General features: G+C 42.8%; 1 protein-coding gene across 2 annotated transcripts in view; it reads left to right on the forward strand.

The window, feature by feature from the left end:
• Window positions 1–9,919, forward strand: part of LOC118940502 (protein phosphatase 1 regulatory inhibitor subunit 16B) — a 170,642-nt gene extending 160,723 nt beyond the window's left edge. For both annotated transcript variants that reach the window (XM_036950829.2, XM_036950828.2), the window contains exons 9-11: window positions 2,230–2,359; window positions 2,640–2,817; window positions 7,761–9,919. In XM_036950829.2, the coding sequence (XP_036806724.1) occupies window positions 2,230–2,359; window positions 2,640–2,817; window positions 7,761–8,237 (785 nt within the window). In that variant the 3' untranslated portion in view covers window positions 8,238–9,919. The remainder of the gene's footprint in view (window positions 1–2,229; window positions 2,360–2,639; window positions 2,818–7,760) is intronic.
• Window positions 9,920–13,836: the final 3,917 nt, after the last annotated feature.

The following is a 13,836-nucleotide window of genomic DNA, read 5'->3' on the forward strand; positions in this document are numbered from 1 at the left end:
TTATTATAGAGGTCCCTTTCCCCCTGAAATATGCCTTCTGGCATGAAGTTTGTGATTCCCTGGCCTTTATTATAGAGGTCCCTTTCCCCCTGAAATATGCCTTCTGGCATGAAGTTTGTGATTCCCTGGCCTTTATTATAGAGGTCCCTTTCCCCCTGAAATGTGCCTTCTGGCATGAAGTTTGTGATTCCCTGGCCTTTATTATAGAGGTCCCTTTCCCCCTGAAATATGCCTTCTGGCATGACGTTTGTGATTCCCTGGCCTTTATTATAGAGGTCCCTTTCCCCCTGAAATATGCCTTCTGGCATGAAGTTTGTGATTCCCTGGCCTTTATTATAGAGGTCCCTTTCCCCCTGAAATATGCCTTCTGGCATGAAGTTTGTGATTCCCTGGCCTTTATTATAGAGGTCCCTTTCCCCCTGAAATGTGCCTTCTGGCATGAAGTTTGTGATTCCCTGGCCTTTATTATAGAGGTCCCTTTCCCCCTGAAATATGCCTTCTGGCATGAAGTTTGTGATTCCCTGGCCTTTATTATAGAGGTCCCTTTCCCCCTGAAATATGCCTTCTGGCATGAAGTTTGTGATTCCCTGGCCTTTATTATAGAGGTCCCTTTCCCCCTGAAATATGCCTTCTGGCATGAAGTTTGTGATTCCCTGGCCTTTATCATAGAGGTCCCTTTCCCCCTGAAATATGCCTTCTGGCATGAAGTTTGTGATTCCCTGGCCTTTATCATAGAGGTCCCTTTCCCCCTGAAATATGCCTTCTGGGTAACTTCACAAATGTGAATTTGAGGAATCATTTCAATATCACATTACTTATTACAGATATTGCCATTGCCACTGCAAGAAAACGTGTTGCATAGACATTGAAATCAGATTCCCCTCTCTCAACTACAAGACGGCTCTCTGAAATGAGTGAGTGTATTCCTCTGGAAAAGATGACCTACGCTTTAAGAAATAAATTCAACCATTTTGTAAAAAATTTGGCAACCCTTCCTGGACGACATGGAGAAACACATCCATTGGGATTGGTGGATGTGGGCTTGTAGATCGATGGAAATAGATGTAGATATTTTCTCTCTAATGTTCTGTATTTTTTGTGTGTTTTTGTATTGGTTTTGTGTTGCTTTGTATTGTTTTGGTGTTGTTGTGTATTGGTGTTGTTGTGTATTGGTTTGGTGTTGTTGTGTATTGGTTTGGTGTTGTTGTGTATTGGTTTGGTGTTGTTGTGTATTGGTTTTGTATTGTATTGGTTTGGTGTTGTTGTGTATTGGTTTGGTGTTGTTGTGTATTGGTTTTGTATTGTATTGGTTTGGTGTTGTTGTGTATTGTTTTGGTGTTGTATTGTATTGTATTGGTTTTGTGTTGCTTTGTATTGGTTTGGTGTTGTTGTGTATTGGTTTGGTGTTGTTGTGTATTGGTTTTGTATTGTATTGGTTTGGTGTTGTTGTGTATTGGTTTTGTATTGTATTGGTTTGGTGTTGTTGTGTATTGGTTTTGTGTTGCTTTGTATTGGTTTGGTGTTGTTGTGTATTGGTTTTGTATTGTATTGGTTTGGTGTTGTTGTGTATTGGTTTGGTGTTGTTGTGTATTGGTTTTGTATTGTATTGGTTTGGTGTTGTTGTGTATTGGTTTTGTATTGTATTGGTTTGGTGTTGTTGTGTATTGGTTTGGTGTTGTTGTGTATTGGTTTTGTATTGTATTGGTTTGGTGTTGTTGTGTATTGGTTTGGTGTTGTTGTGTATTGGTTTTGTATTGTATTGGTTTTGTGTTTTTTATTGGTTTGGTGTTGTTGTGTATTGGTTTGGTGTTGTTGTGTATTGGTTTTGTATTGTATTGGTTTGGTGTTGTTGTGTATTGGTTTCTTTTTTTCTTGTTTTTCTAAGGGGTGGGAGGGTTTAGTTGCCTTTTGTTCTGCTATTTATTTTTGCTTAATTGTTCTGTTTTTTTGTTGTAAAAAACAAAACAAAACATAAACCCCTACCAGGCCACAGAGCAGTGGTTGATGGGAAGATGTGTTTTGGTCTCTGTGTTCCCTGTGTGACCTCTGACCTTTAGACCTGTGCGAGGACGAGAAGTTCCGAGCCATCCTCTGTGTGTGTGTGTGTGTTTTCCTTGTGTAACCTCTAACCTCTGACCTTTAGACCTGTGTGAGGACGAGAAGTTCCGAGCCATCCTCTGTGTGTGTGTGTGTGTTTTCCTTGTGTAACCTCTAACCTCTGACCTTTAGACCTGTGTGAGGACGAGGAGTTCCGAGCCATCCTGCTAGACCTGAAACACAAACACGACATCATCATGAAGTCTCAGCTTAAACACAAGACCTCCCTGTGCAGGAGGACATCCAGCGCAGGCAGCCGTGGGTATGTACTGACCTCTACTGGACAGAGAGGAAACTGCATGCAGACTATTACATTTTCTCCACTATCTGCTACTACAGTAGTGTTGTTCGATGTGGTCATGGAGAGGGGCACGGGGTGCTTTTGTTACAGCCCAATACTAACACATGATTCAACTAATAGCTTTCTTATAAATCAGGTGTTAGTACTGGTATAGAAGTCAAATATAAACCTCCAGGACTGTGATAAATAAACCCTGATTTACAGGAACACTGAACCCCTCTCCTCCCTGCGTGTGTTTTAGGAAAGTGGTGCGGAGGGCAAGCCTGTCTGACAGACACAACCTTCGTGTGAAGGAATACGAGACTGAGGCCATCGTGTGGAGAGGAGGGAGGGAAGGAGGGAGGGAAGGAGGGAGGGAGGAGCAGGAGAAGGAGACGGACCAGGAGAACAGCCATCCCATCAATACAACTGGTACTACGGTTAGTATGGATGAACGTTTCTCCTATCTCACATGTGTGTGAAAACCCCATGTAGCCTGTTACTTTATGAACGTCTGTGTAGAGTAATACCCACTATAACAGTTCAACACTAAAAGGTCTACTCCAACAGAAAGCCCCATGTTAAAAAGGACATTACAAAGGCTCTGAAAGAAAAATAAAGTGGCCCATGTATCACTACATTAACTTGTGTATTACCCCCAATACATAAGACTCCCTAAACAGCTAACCAAATGGCTACGTGGACTATTTGCACTGACCACTAACCACCCCCATTTTTACACTGCTGCTACTCTGTTTATTATCCATGCATAGTAACTTTACCTCTGCCTACGTGTACATATTACCTCAATTACCTCGACTAACCAGTGTCTGTGCTCCTGCTGTCCATGAAGCTCTACACATTCCCCTTATGTAAACTAGTCCGGTACAAAAGGTAATACACTATGTACTGTATAGAAAAAGTAATACACTATGTACTGTATACAAAAAGTAATACACTATGTACTGTATACAAAATTGGATTTGGCTACCACACACGTTGCTGACAGGTGTATACAATCGAGCACAAGAGCCATGCAATCTCCATAGACAAACATTGACAGTGGAATGTCCTTACTGAAGAGCTCAGTAACTTTCAACGTGGCACCGTCATAGAATGCCACCTTTCTAACAAGTCAGTTTGTCAAATTTCTGCCCTGCTAGAGCTGCCCCGGTCAAGTGTTGTTATTGTGACGTGGAAACCTCTAGAACCAACAACGGCTCAGCTCAAAAGTGGTAGGCCACACAAGCTCACAGAACGGGACTGCCGAGTGCTGAAGTGAGTAAAAATGGTCTGTCCTCGGTTGCAACACTCACTACCGAGTTCCAAACTGCCTCTGGAAGCAACGTCAGCACAAGAGCTGTTCAACAGGAGCTTCATGAAATGGGTTTCCATGGCCGAGCAGCCGCACACAAGCCTAAGATCACCATGCCCAATGCCAAGCGTCGGCTGGACTGGTGGAAAGCTTTCCGCCAGTGGAAACTCGTTCTCTGGAGTGATGAATCACGCTTCACCATCTGGAAGTCCTACGGACTAATCTGGGTTGGGCGGATGCCAGGAAAACGCTACCTGACTCAATGCATAGTGTCAACTGTAAACTTTGGTGGAGGAGGAATAATGGTCTGGAACTCTTTTTCATTCAAATCTTAATGCTACAGCACACAATGACATTCTAGACAATTCTGTGCCAACTTTGTGGCAACAATTTAGGGAAGGCCCTTTCCTGTTTCAGCATGACAATGCCTGGGTGCACAAAGCGAGGTCCATACAGAAAGGGTTTGTTGAGATTGGTGTGGAAGAACTTGACTGGTCTGCACAGAGCCCTGACCTCAACCCCTTTGAACCCCTCTGGGATGAATTGGGACGCCGACTGCGAGCCAGGCCTAATCACCCAACATCAGGGCCCGACCTCACTAATGCTCTTGTGGCTGAATGGAAGCAAGTCCCTACAGCAATGTTCCATCATCTAGTGGAAAGCCTCCCCAGAAGAGTGGAGGCTGTTATAGCAGCAATGTTCCAACATCTAGTGGAAAGCCTTCCTAGAAGAGTGAAGGCTGTTATAGCAGCAATGTTCCAACATCTAGTGGAAAGCCTTCCCAGAAGAGTGGAGGCTGTTATAGCAGCAATGTTCCAACATCTAGTGGAAAGCCTTCCTAGAAGAGTGAAGGCTGTTATAGCAGCAAAGGGGGGACCAACTCCATATTAATGCCCATGATTTTGGAATGAGATGTTCGATGAGCAGGTGTCCACATACTTTTGCTCAACTGATGTATGTGTCACATACACTGACCCTTATGAACCAACAAGGAGAACATTAGGAACATGGGGATCGATTCACTCATTCGGGAACGAGCACTAGTGATAAATGAAAAATAACTAACTGTGTACAATAATCATGTAAACATGGACACTGAAATGATAGAGTTGTGTAATAACATTATGTGCAAAACTCAGGGACCTTGGACATTTAAGGGGACAGGTAATATGGAGTATAGGACGGACAGCTATGTAATGTGGAAGGGAGGGGTCAGAGTTCGTAAAACTGTCATTCCTGTTCAGTTTTTTCATGAACGTGTATGTTTGATATGTCTGGCCTATGTCATGTCTCTCCCCATATAGCACTGCATTTTCTTCTACGTAAAACACTTATCTGTGAAAATCATACAATAAAGAAATATCTAATGGGATTAACCAAAGGAACCGCCAGCCTCTAGTCTAGTTAGTCAACTTGTCTTCTGTTTAGTTTGTGAAGGAAATCATAGTAAAGGTCTGTAATAGTCACCGTGGTAACAGCAGTTAGTCACCGTGGTAACAGCAGTTAGTCACCGTGATAACAGCAGTTAGTCACCGTGGTAACAGCAGTTAGTCACCGTGGTAACAGCAGTTAGTCACCGTGGTAACAGCAGTTAGTCAACTTGTCTTCTGTTTAGTTTGTGAAGGAAATCATAGTAAAGGTCTGTAATAGTCACCGTGGTAACAGCAGTTAGTCACCGTGGTAACAGCAGTTAGTCACCGTGATAACAGCAGTTAGTCACCGTGGTAACAGCAGTTAGTCACCGTGGTAACAGCAGTTAGTCACCGTGGTAACAGCAGTTAGTCACCGTGGTAACAGCAGTTAGTCACCGTGGTAACAGCAGTTAGTCACCGTGGTAACAGCAGTTAGTCACCGTGGTAACAGCAGTTAGTCAACTTGTCTTCTGTTTAGTTTGGGAAGGAAATCATAGTAAAGGTCTGTAATAGTCACCGTGGTAACAGCAGTTAGTCACCATGGTAACAGCAGTTAGTCACCGTGGTAACAGCAGTTAGTCACCGTGGTAACAGCAGTTAGTCACCGTGGTAACAGCAGTTAGTCACCGTGGTAACAGCAGTTAGTCACCGTGGTAACAGCAGTTAGTCACCGTGGTAACAGCAGTTAGTCACCGTGGTAACAGCAGTTAGTCACCGTGGATAACAGCAGTTAGTCAACTTGTCTTCTGTTTAGTTTGGGAAGGAAATCATAGTAAAGGTCTGTAATAGTCACCGTGGTAACAGCAGTTAGTCACTGTGGTAACAGCAGTTAGTCACCGTGGTAACAGCAGTTAGTCACCGTGGTAACAGCAGTTAGTCACCGTGGATAACAGCAGTTAGTCAACTTGTCTTCTGTTTAGTTTGGGAAGGAAATCATAGTAAAGGTCTGTAATAGTCACCGTGGTAACAGCAGTTAGTCACCGTGGTAACAGCAGTTAGTCACCGTGGTAACAGCAGTTAGTCACCGTGGTAACAGCAGTTAGTCACCGTGGTAACAGCAGTTAGTCACCGTGGTAACAGCAGTTAGTCACCGTGGATAACAGCAGTTAGTCACCGTGGTAACAGCAGTTAGTCACCGTGGTAACAGCAGTTAGTCACTGTGGTAACAGCAGTTAGTCACCGTGGTAACAGCAGTTAGTAACAGTAATCTGAATGTCCTCTGTCTCCCAGTTAGTAACCATTAATAACAGTAATCTGAATGTCCTCTGTCTCCCAGTTAGTAACCGTTAGTAACAGTAATCTGAATGTCCTCTGTCTCCCAGTTAGTAACCGTTAATAACAGTAATCTGAATGTCCTCTGTCTCCCAGTTAGTAACCGTTAGTAACAGTAATCTGAATGTCCTCTGTCTCCCAGTTAGTAACCATTAATAACAGTAATCTGAATGTCCTCTGTCTCCCAGTTAGTAACCGTTAATAACAGTAATCTGAATGTCCTCTGTCTCCCAGTTAGTAACCGTTAGTAACAGTAATCTGAATGTCCTCTGTCTCCCAGTTAGTAACCGTTAGTAACAGTAATCTGAATGTCCTCTGTCTCCCAGTTAGTAACCGTTAGTAACAGTAATCTGAATGTCCTCTGTCTCCCAGTTAGTAACCGTTAGTAACAGTAATCTGAATGTCCTCTGTCTCCCAGTTAGTAACCGTTAGTAACAGTAATCTGAATGTCCTCTGTCTCCCAGTTAGTAACCGTTAGTAACAGTAATCTGAATGTCCTCTGTCTCCCAGTTAGTAACCGTTAGTAACAGTAATCTGAATGTCCTCTGCCTCCCAGTTAGTAACCGTTAGTAACAGTAATCTGAATGTCCTCTGTCTCCCAGTTAGTAACCGTTAATAACAGTAATCTGAATGTCCTCTGTCTCCCAGTTAGTAACCGTTAATAACAGTAATCTGAATGTCCTCTGTCTCCCAGTTAGTAACCGTTAGTAACAGTAATCTGAATGTCTTCTGTCTCCCAGTTAGTAACCATTAATAACAGTAATCTGAATGTCCTCTGTCTCCCAGTTAGTAACCGTTAATAACAGTAATCTGAATGTCCTCTGTCTCCCAGTTAGTAACCGTTAGTAACAGTAATCTGAATGTCCTCTGTCTCCCAGTTAGTAACCGTTAGTAACAGTAATCTGAATGTCCTCTGTCTCCCAGTTAGTAACCGTTAGTAACAGTAATCTGAATGTCCTCTGTCTCCCAGTTAGTAACCGTTAGTAACAGTAATCTGAATGTCCTCTGTCTCCCAGTTAGTAACCGTTAGTAACAGTAATCTGAATGTCCTCTGTCTCCCAGTTAGTAACCGTTAGTAACAGTAATCTGAATGTCCTCTGTCTCCCAGTTAGTAACCGTTAGTAACAGTAATCTGAATGTCCTCTGTCTCCCAGTTAGTAACCGTTAGTAACAGTAATCTGAATGTCCTCTGTCTCCCAGTTAGTAACCGTTAGTAACAGTAATCTGAATGTCCTCTGTCTCCCAGTTAGTAACCGTTAATAACAGTAATCTGAATGTCCTCTGTCTCCCAGTTAGTAACCGTTAATAACAGTAATCTGAATGTCCTCTGTCTCCCAGTTAGTAACCGTTAGTAACAGTAATCTGAATGTCCTCTGTCTCCCAGGTGAAGCCAGTAGTGGAGAGACCCAAACTACAGAAGACCTTGAAAGATGCTCCTAGCGGCATCATCAAACAAAATGGCATCGTCTCCACGACGACGTACTCGCCCACTCCCAGTCAGCTGCCGCCAACCAATGACGAGCCTCCATCCCCTGACACGAAGAGCGCGTCAGCCGATCAGCTCCCAGAGGACTCCTCCTCCTCCTTGCCCAGAGAGCGCTCTCAGACCCTGTCGGAACTGAAAAAGCAGAGGTCGGCCGCCAAACTCCTCAATCACCCGCTCCTCAACGGTCACCTAGGAAACGGCTCCACAGAATCCACCGAACCCCAGAGCCCTGTGGACTCCCGTATGCCCCTCGTCTCGTCCAATGGCAGTACAGTATACTACACCCCGGCAAGCGGTGACCCGCCCATTCTCAGACTCAAACAGCCATTAGATGACGAGGAACCAAAGGAGGGCAGCTGCTGCTGTGTCTCCTAGGGAGGAGGTGGAGGCCACCCCATGACACCGATCTAAGGTCAGGCTTACTGTGTTTTCCTCCAATGGATTAAGGTTAGGGTTCGGGGAGGGAAAGCTGATCCTAGATCTGTGCCTAAGGGAAACTTCTTCCCGGATAGAGCGTGTCAGAGCAGGATGGTCTTGTGACTGTGGAGCAGGAAGCAGGAAGAGATTGCACAGAGGGAGACCAACAGGTAGAGCAAAGGTCTTCAAAGGTCCTAGATGACAATGTGAGTGGAGCTGGTCCAGCCAGGTGATTGGTCCCTGTCCCTCCCCACTGTTTAACACTCCAGGCCAGTATGGAGCATACCCTTACTCTGGAAAATGACCGTCCTGATAGGACGTGAGGAATCCAGCCCAGATGAATTGGGGAGGAGCCACTGTGATAGCTTGTGGTTGATGCAGAGGGCCAGGAGGTGGAACAAGATGGCCCCTTGCCCCTACGAGAAGGCAGGTCTTGTGCCCTATAAAGGAATAGATGGCCAGGCAGTGTGCACTCCCATGTTAACCATATCTGGTGTCTTACAACTTTTGACTGAATCACTGTTTTCAAACCACATTCCTCCTTGTATCCACTGTCTCTGAAAGTGTATGGGGGGGGGGGGCATTGCAAAGATCCACTCCACCATGTCAGAATACACTCTCAGTATTATTACTGCAGCTGTGTTGGTCCACTGAGAGGCAAGAGGGGAAGGGTCGTCTTTCCTAAGAAGTATTCTCGTTTAAATGCTGACTATTTTAGCAAAGGGAAGGAATGTTTAATAGAGTAACAGAACAGTATTACTTCAACGGTCTACCATCTATCTGTTCCTGTGAAGGATGAAAGGTTGACTGCACTAAAGACGTTTAAAACAATGCCACGTTGAACTCCTGTCTTCTCTTGCTGACCGTCCGTATCCTAACTGACAGGGATCAAGGTGGTAGAAAGGGGGGTTTCATATCTGTCTTATTTGTTGGTCATTTAAGAAAAAACAATATTATTTGAAAATGTGTACAGTTTGTTGCTGTTTATTTATGAAGATTAATGTTATGTATAAAGGCTATGGTTATACAGTGTTTTAAGGTAATGTATAATGGCTATGGTTATACAGTGTATGAATTCTATTGGTCTATCTATGGAGAGGGAATGCATTAGAATGAGCTGGTACATTTACAGTATGTCTTGCTCCCCTGTGATCCCAGATCTGCTTGTACTGTCTTGTCACTGTCATGGAGTTGGCACAAACAGATCTGGGATCAGGCTAGAAGCACTGCACCTTTTTAGAATGGAAATGTCCCTGTGCAGTTAACAAGGTTATTGTCCAGGGATCTGTAGCTTGTGTTTAGCCAGGCACTGTGTCGGTTTATCCTCAACCATACCAGGCTAGCTTGTTTAAGGGTGGCACCAACATACTATTGGAATATAAGCATTTCACTACACTCGCAATAACATCTGCTAATTATGTATATGTGACCAATAAAATTTGATTTGATATCTTGTTTGTATTTGACATGGTCAGTACAACACACACAGTAGATATGGTGTTGTCTAGGGAACTGAGGAGTGTGTACAGTGTGTTTAAATCACCTTTGAATTGTCACAGACACTGTAGTTTTCTCTAACACAAGTGTTCATTAATATGAAGTGTTCATTAATATGAAATAAAATGCTGTAATGTATTAAGTATGATATTGATTCACCTAGCCTCAGACAGTGCTTGAAAATTGTGAGACTTAAACCCACTACACTATAACAATTACACTAGCAATAGTCAACTCTTAACACCACTAACTCAGACAATGTGTGTGGTGCTGTAGTGTACAAACATTACGACTACTACAGCTACTCTTCTAGAATGTGTGTCTGTGTTCCAACCCTGGTAGTAAAAGGAGCTACCTTCTAAACAATGCTAAACACCTCCACGATGGGAAACAACTAGTAGCCTGGGTTACGGTCTGTTCCTGCTCTTGTCAACTCCTTAGGAACTTGTCAGGTCAATGAGTGACAATAAGTTGGTAGGGTAGCAAAAAAAAAAAAAACGATTTGGAACCAAGCTAAAGGAGCGACTAGTATAGGAGGAAGTAGTTGAGGAGGCTGGTTCAGTTCTTATTGTTCTTTAACCTGTGGCTACATTATAGAGTAAAGGCCTACAGTAGTGGCAGACAACTGCTACCCCTCCAGTCTGCAGTAGTAGTAGCACCACCAAACCGCTACCCTCACCTCTCCTCTCCCGACGGCGTCCCTAACGGTCCTAAATAGGGGGGGGGACGGGGGGGTTTTAACCCACGTAACAGAGACTGTATCAGGGCCAGACCTTGGGGAGGAAGTCTGGTGTGCGAGACTAGTGTTGTTCCTCGGTTATCTCCTGTACCCTCCGCCATCTCCCCTGCTCGGCCCTGCCCTGCCCTCCCCTGCCCTGCCCTGCCTGTGTATAGTGTCGACAACATCTAAATGTACAGTCAATGTTTTGGTCAACTGTCCACGAATTGCATTAGTTGTCAATGTTATTGGTATTGTTGTGACATTGTACTCCAGGTATTCATACCATATAGTCACAAAGCCAAAACTTTTATCAGATATCCTTTAAACATGAACTATGTCAGAAGGCGAGGCAGAAGGGTGTTTTACTATGGTAGAAGGGTGTTTTACTATGGTAGAAGGGTGTTTTACTATGGCAGAAGGGTGTTTTACTATGGTAGAAGGGTGTTTTACTATGGTAGAAGGGTGTTTTACTATGGTAGAAGGGTGTTTTACTATGGTAGAAGGGTGTTTTACTATGTCAGAAGGGTGTTTTACTATGGTAGAAGGGTGTTTTACTATGGTAGAAGGGTGTTTTACTATGGTAGAAGGGTGTTTTACTATGGCAGAAGGGTGTTTTACTATGGTAGAAGGGTGTTTTACTATGGTAGAAGTAGAAGGGTGTTTTACTATGTCAGAAGGGTGTTTTACTATGGTAGAAGGGTGTTTTACTATGGTAGAAGGGTGTTTTACTATGGTAGAAGGGTGTTTTACTATGGTAGAAGGGTAGAAGGGTGTTTTACTATGGTAGAAGGGTGTTTTACTATGGTAGAAGGGTAGAAGGGTGTTTTACTATGGTAGAAGGGTGTTTTACTATGGTAGAAGTAGAAGGGTGTTTTACTATGGTAAAAGGGTGTTTTACTATGGTAGAAGGGTGTTTTACTATGGTAGAAGGGTGTTTTACTATGGTAGAAGGGTGTTTTACTATGGTAGAAGGGTGTTTTACTATGGTAGAAGGGTGTTTTACTATGTCAGAAGGGTGTTTTACTATGGTAGAAGGGTGTTTTACTATGGCAGAAGGGTGTTTTACTATGGTAGAAGGGTGTTTTACTATGGTAGAAGGGTGTTTTACTATGGTAGAAGGGTGTTTTACTATGGTAGAAGGGTGTTTTACTATGTCAGAAGGGTGTTTTACTATGGTAGAAGGGTGTTTTACTATGGTAGAAGGGTGTTTTACTATGGTAGAAGGGTGTTTTACTATGGTAGAAGGGTAGAAGGGTGTTTTACTATGGTAGAAGGGTGTTTTACTATGGTAGAAGGGTAGAAGGGTGTTTTACTATGGTAGAAGGGTGTTTTACTATGGTAGAAGTAGAAGGGTGTTTTACTATGGTAAAAGGGTGTTTTACTATGGTAGAAGGGTGTTTTACTATGGTAGAAGGGTGTTTTACTATGGTAGAAGGGTGTTTTACTATGGTAGAAGGGTGTTTTACTATGTCAGAAGGGTGTTTTACTATGGTAGAAGGGTGTTTTACTATGGTAGAAGTAGAAGGGTGTTTTACTATGGCAGAAGGGTGTTTTACTATGGTAGAAGTAGAAGGGTGTTTTACTATGTCAGAAGGGTATTTTACTATGGTAGAAGGGTGTTTTACTATGGTAGAAGGGTGTTTACTATGTCAGAAGGGTGTTTTACTATGGTAGAAGGGTGTTTTACTATGTCAGAAGGGTGTTTTACTATGGTAGAAGGGTGTTTTACTATGGTAGAAGGGTGTTTTACTATGGTAGAAGGGTGTTTTACTATGTCAGAAGGGTGTTTTACTATGGTAGAAGGGTGTTTTACTATGGTAGAAGGGTGTTTTACTATGGTAGAAGGGTGTTTTACTATGGTAGAAGGGTAGAAGGGTGTTTTACTATGGTAGAAGGGTGTTTTACTATGGTAGAAGGGTGTTTTACTATGGTAGAAGGGTGTTTTACTATGGTAGAAGGGTGTTTTACTATGGCAGAAGGGTGTTTTACTATGGTAGAAGGGTGTTTTACTATGGTAGAAGTAGAAGGGTGTTTTACTATGTCAGAAGGGTGTTTTACTATGGTAGAAGGGTGTTTTACTATGGTAGAAGGGTGTTTTACTATGGTAGAAGGGTGTTTTACTATGGTAGAAGGGTAGAAGGGTGTTTTACTATGGTAGAAGGGTGTTTTACTATGGTAGAAGGGTAGAAGGGTGTTTTACTATGGTAGAAGGGTGTTTTACTATGGTAGAAGTAGAAGGGTGTTTTACTATGGTAAAAGGGTGTTTTACTATGGTAGAAGGGTGTTTTACTATGGTAGAAGGGTGTTTTACTATGGTAGAAGGGTGTTTTACTATGGTAGAAGGGTGTTTTACTATGTCAGAAGGGTGTTTTACTATGGTAGAAGGGTGTTTTACTATGGCAGAAGGGTGTTTTACTATGGTAGAAGGGTGTTTTACTATGGTAGAAGGGTGTTTTACTATGGTAGAAGGGTGTTTTACTATGGTAGAAGGGTGTTTTACTATGTCAGAAGGGTGTTTTACTATGGTAGAAGGGTGTTTTACTATGGTAGAAGGGTGTTTTACTATGGTAGAAGGGTGTTTTACTATGGTAGAAGGGTAGAAGGGTGTTTTACTATGGTAGAAGGGTGTTTTACTATGGTAGAAGGGTAGAAGGGTGTTTTACTATGGTAGAAGGGTGTTTTACTATGGTAGAAGTAGAAGGGTGTTTTACTATGGTAAAAGGGTGTTTTACTATGGTAGAAGGGTGTTTTACTATGGTAGAAGGGTGTTTTACTATGGTAGAAGGGTGTTTTACTATGGTAGAAGGGTGTTTTACTATGTCAGAAGGGTGTTTTACTATGGTAGAAGGGTGTTTTACTATGGTAGAAGTAGAAGGGTGTTTTACTATGGCAGAAGGGTGTTTTACTATGGTAGAAGTAGAAGGGTGTTTTACTATGTCAGAAGGGTATTTTACTATGGTAGAAGGGTGTTTTACTATGGTAGAAGGGTGTTTACTATGTCAGAAGGGTGTTTTACTATGGTAGAAGGGTGTTTTACTATGTCAGAAGGGTGTTTTACTATGGTAGAAGGGTGTTTTACTATGGTAGAAGGGTGTTTTACTATGGTAGAAGGGTGTTTTACTATGTCAGAAGGGTGTTTTACTATAGTAGAAGGGTGTTTTACTATGGTAGAAGGGTGTTCTACTATGGTAGAAGGGTGTTTTACTATGTCAGAAGGGTGTTTTACTATGGTAGAAGGGTGTTTTACTATGGTAGAAGGGTGTTTTACTATGGTAGAAGGGTGTTTTACTATGGTAGAAGGGTGTTTTACTATGGTAGAAGGGTGTTTTACTATGGTAG

This window comes from Oncorhynchus mykiss, chromosome 17 (assembly GCF_057628025.1).
Source record: "Oncorhynchus mykiss isolate SJ-2025 chromosome 17, ASM5762802v1, whole genome shotgun sequence".
In the NCBI taxonomy this organism is placed as follows: domain Eukaryota; kingdom Metazoa; phylum Chordata; class Actinopteri; order Salmoniformes; family Salmonidae; genus Oncorhynchus; species Oncorhynchus mykiss.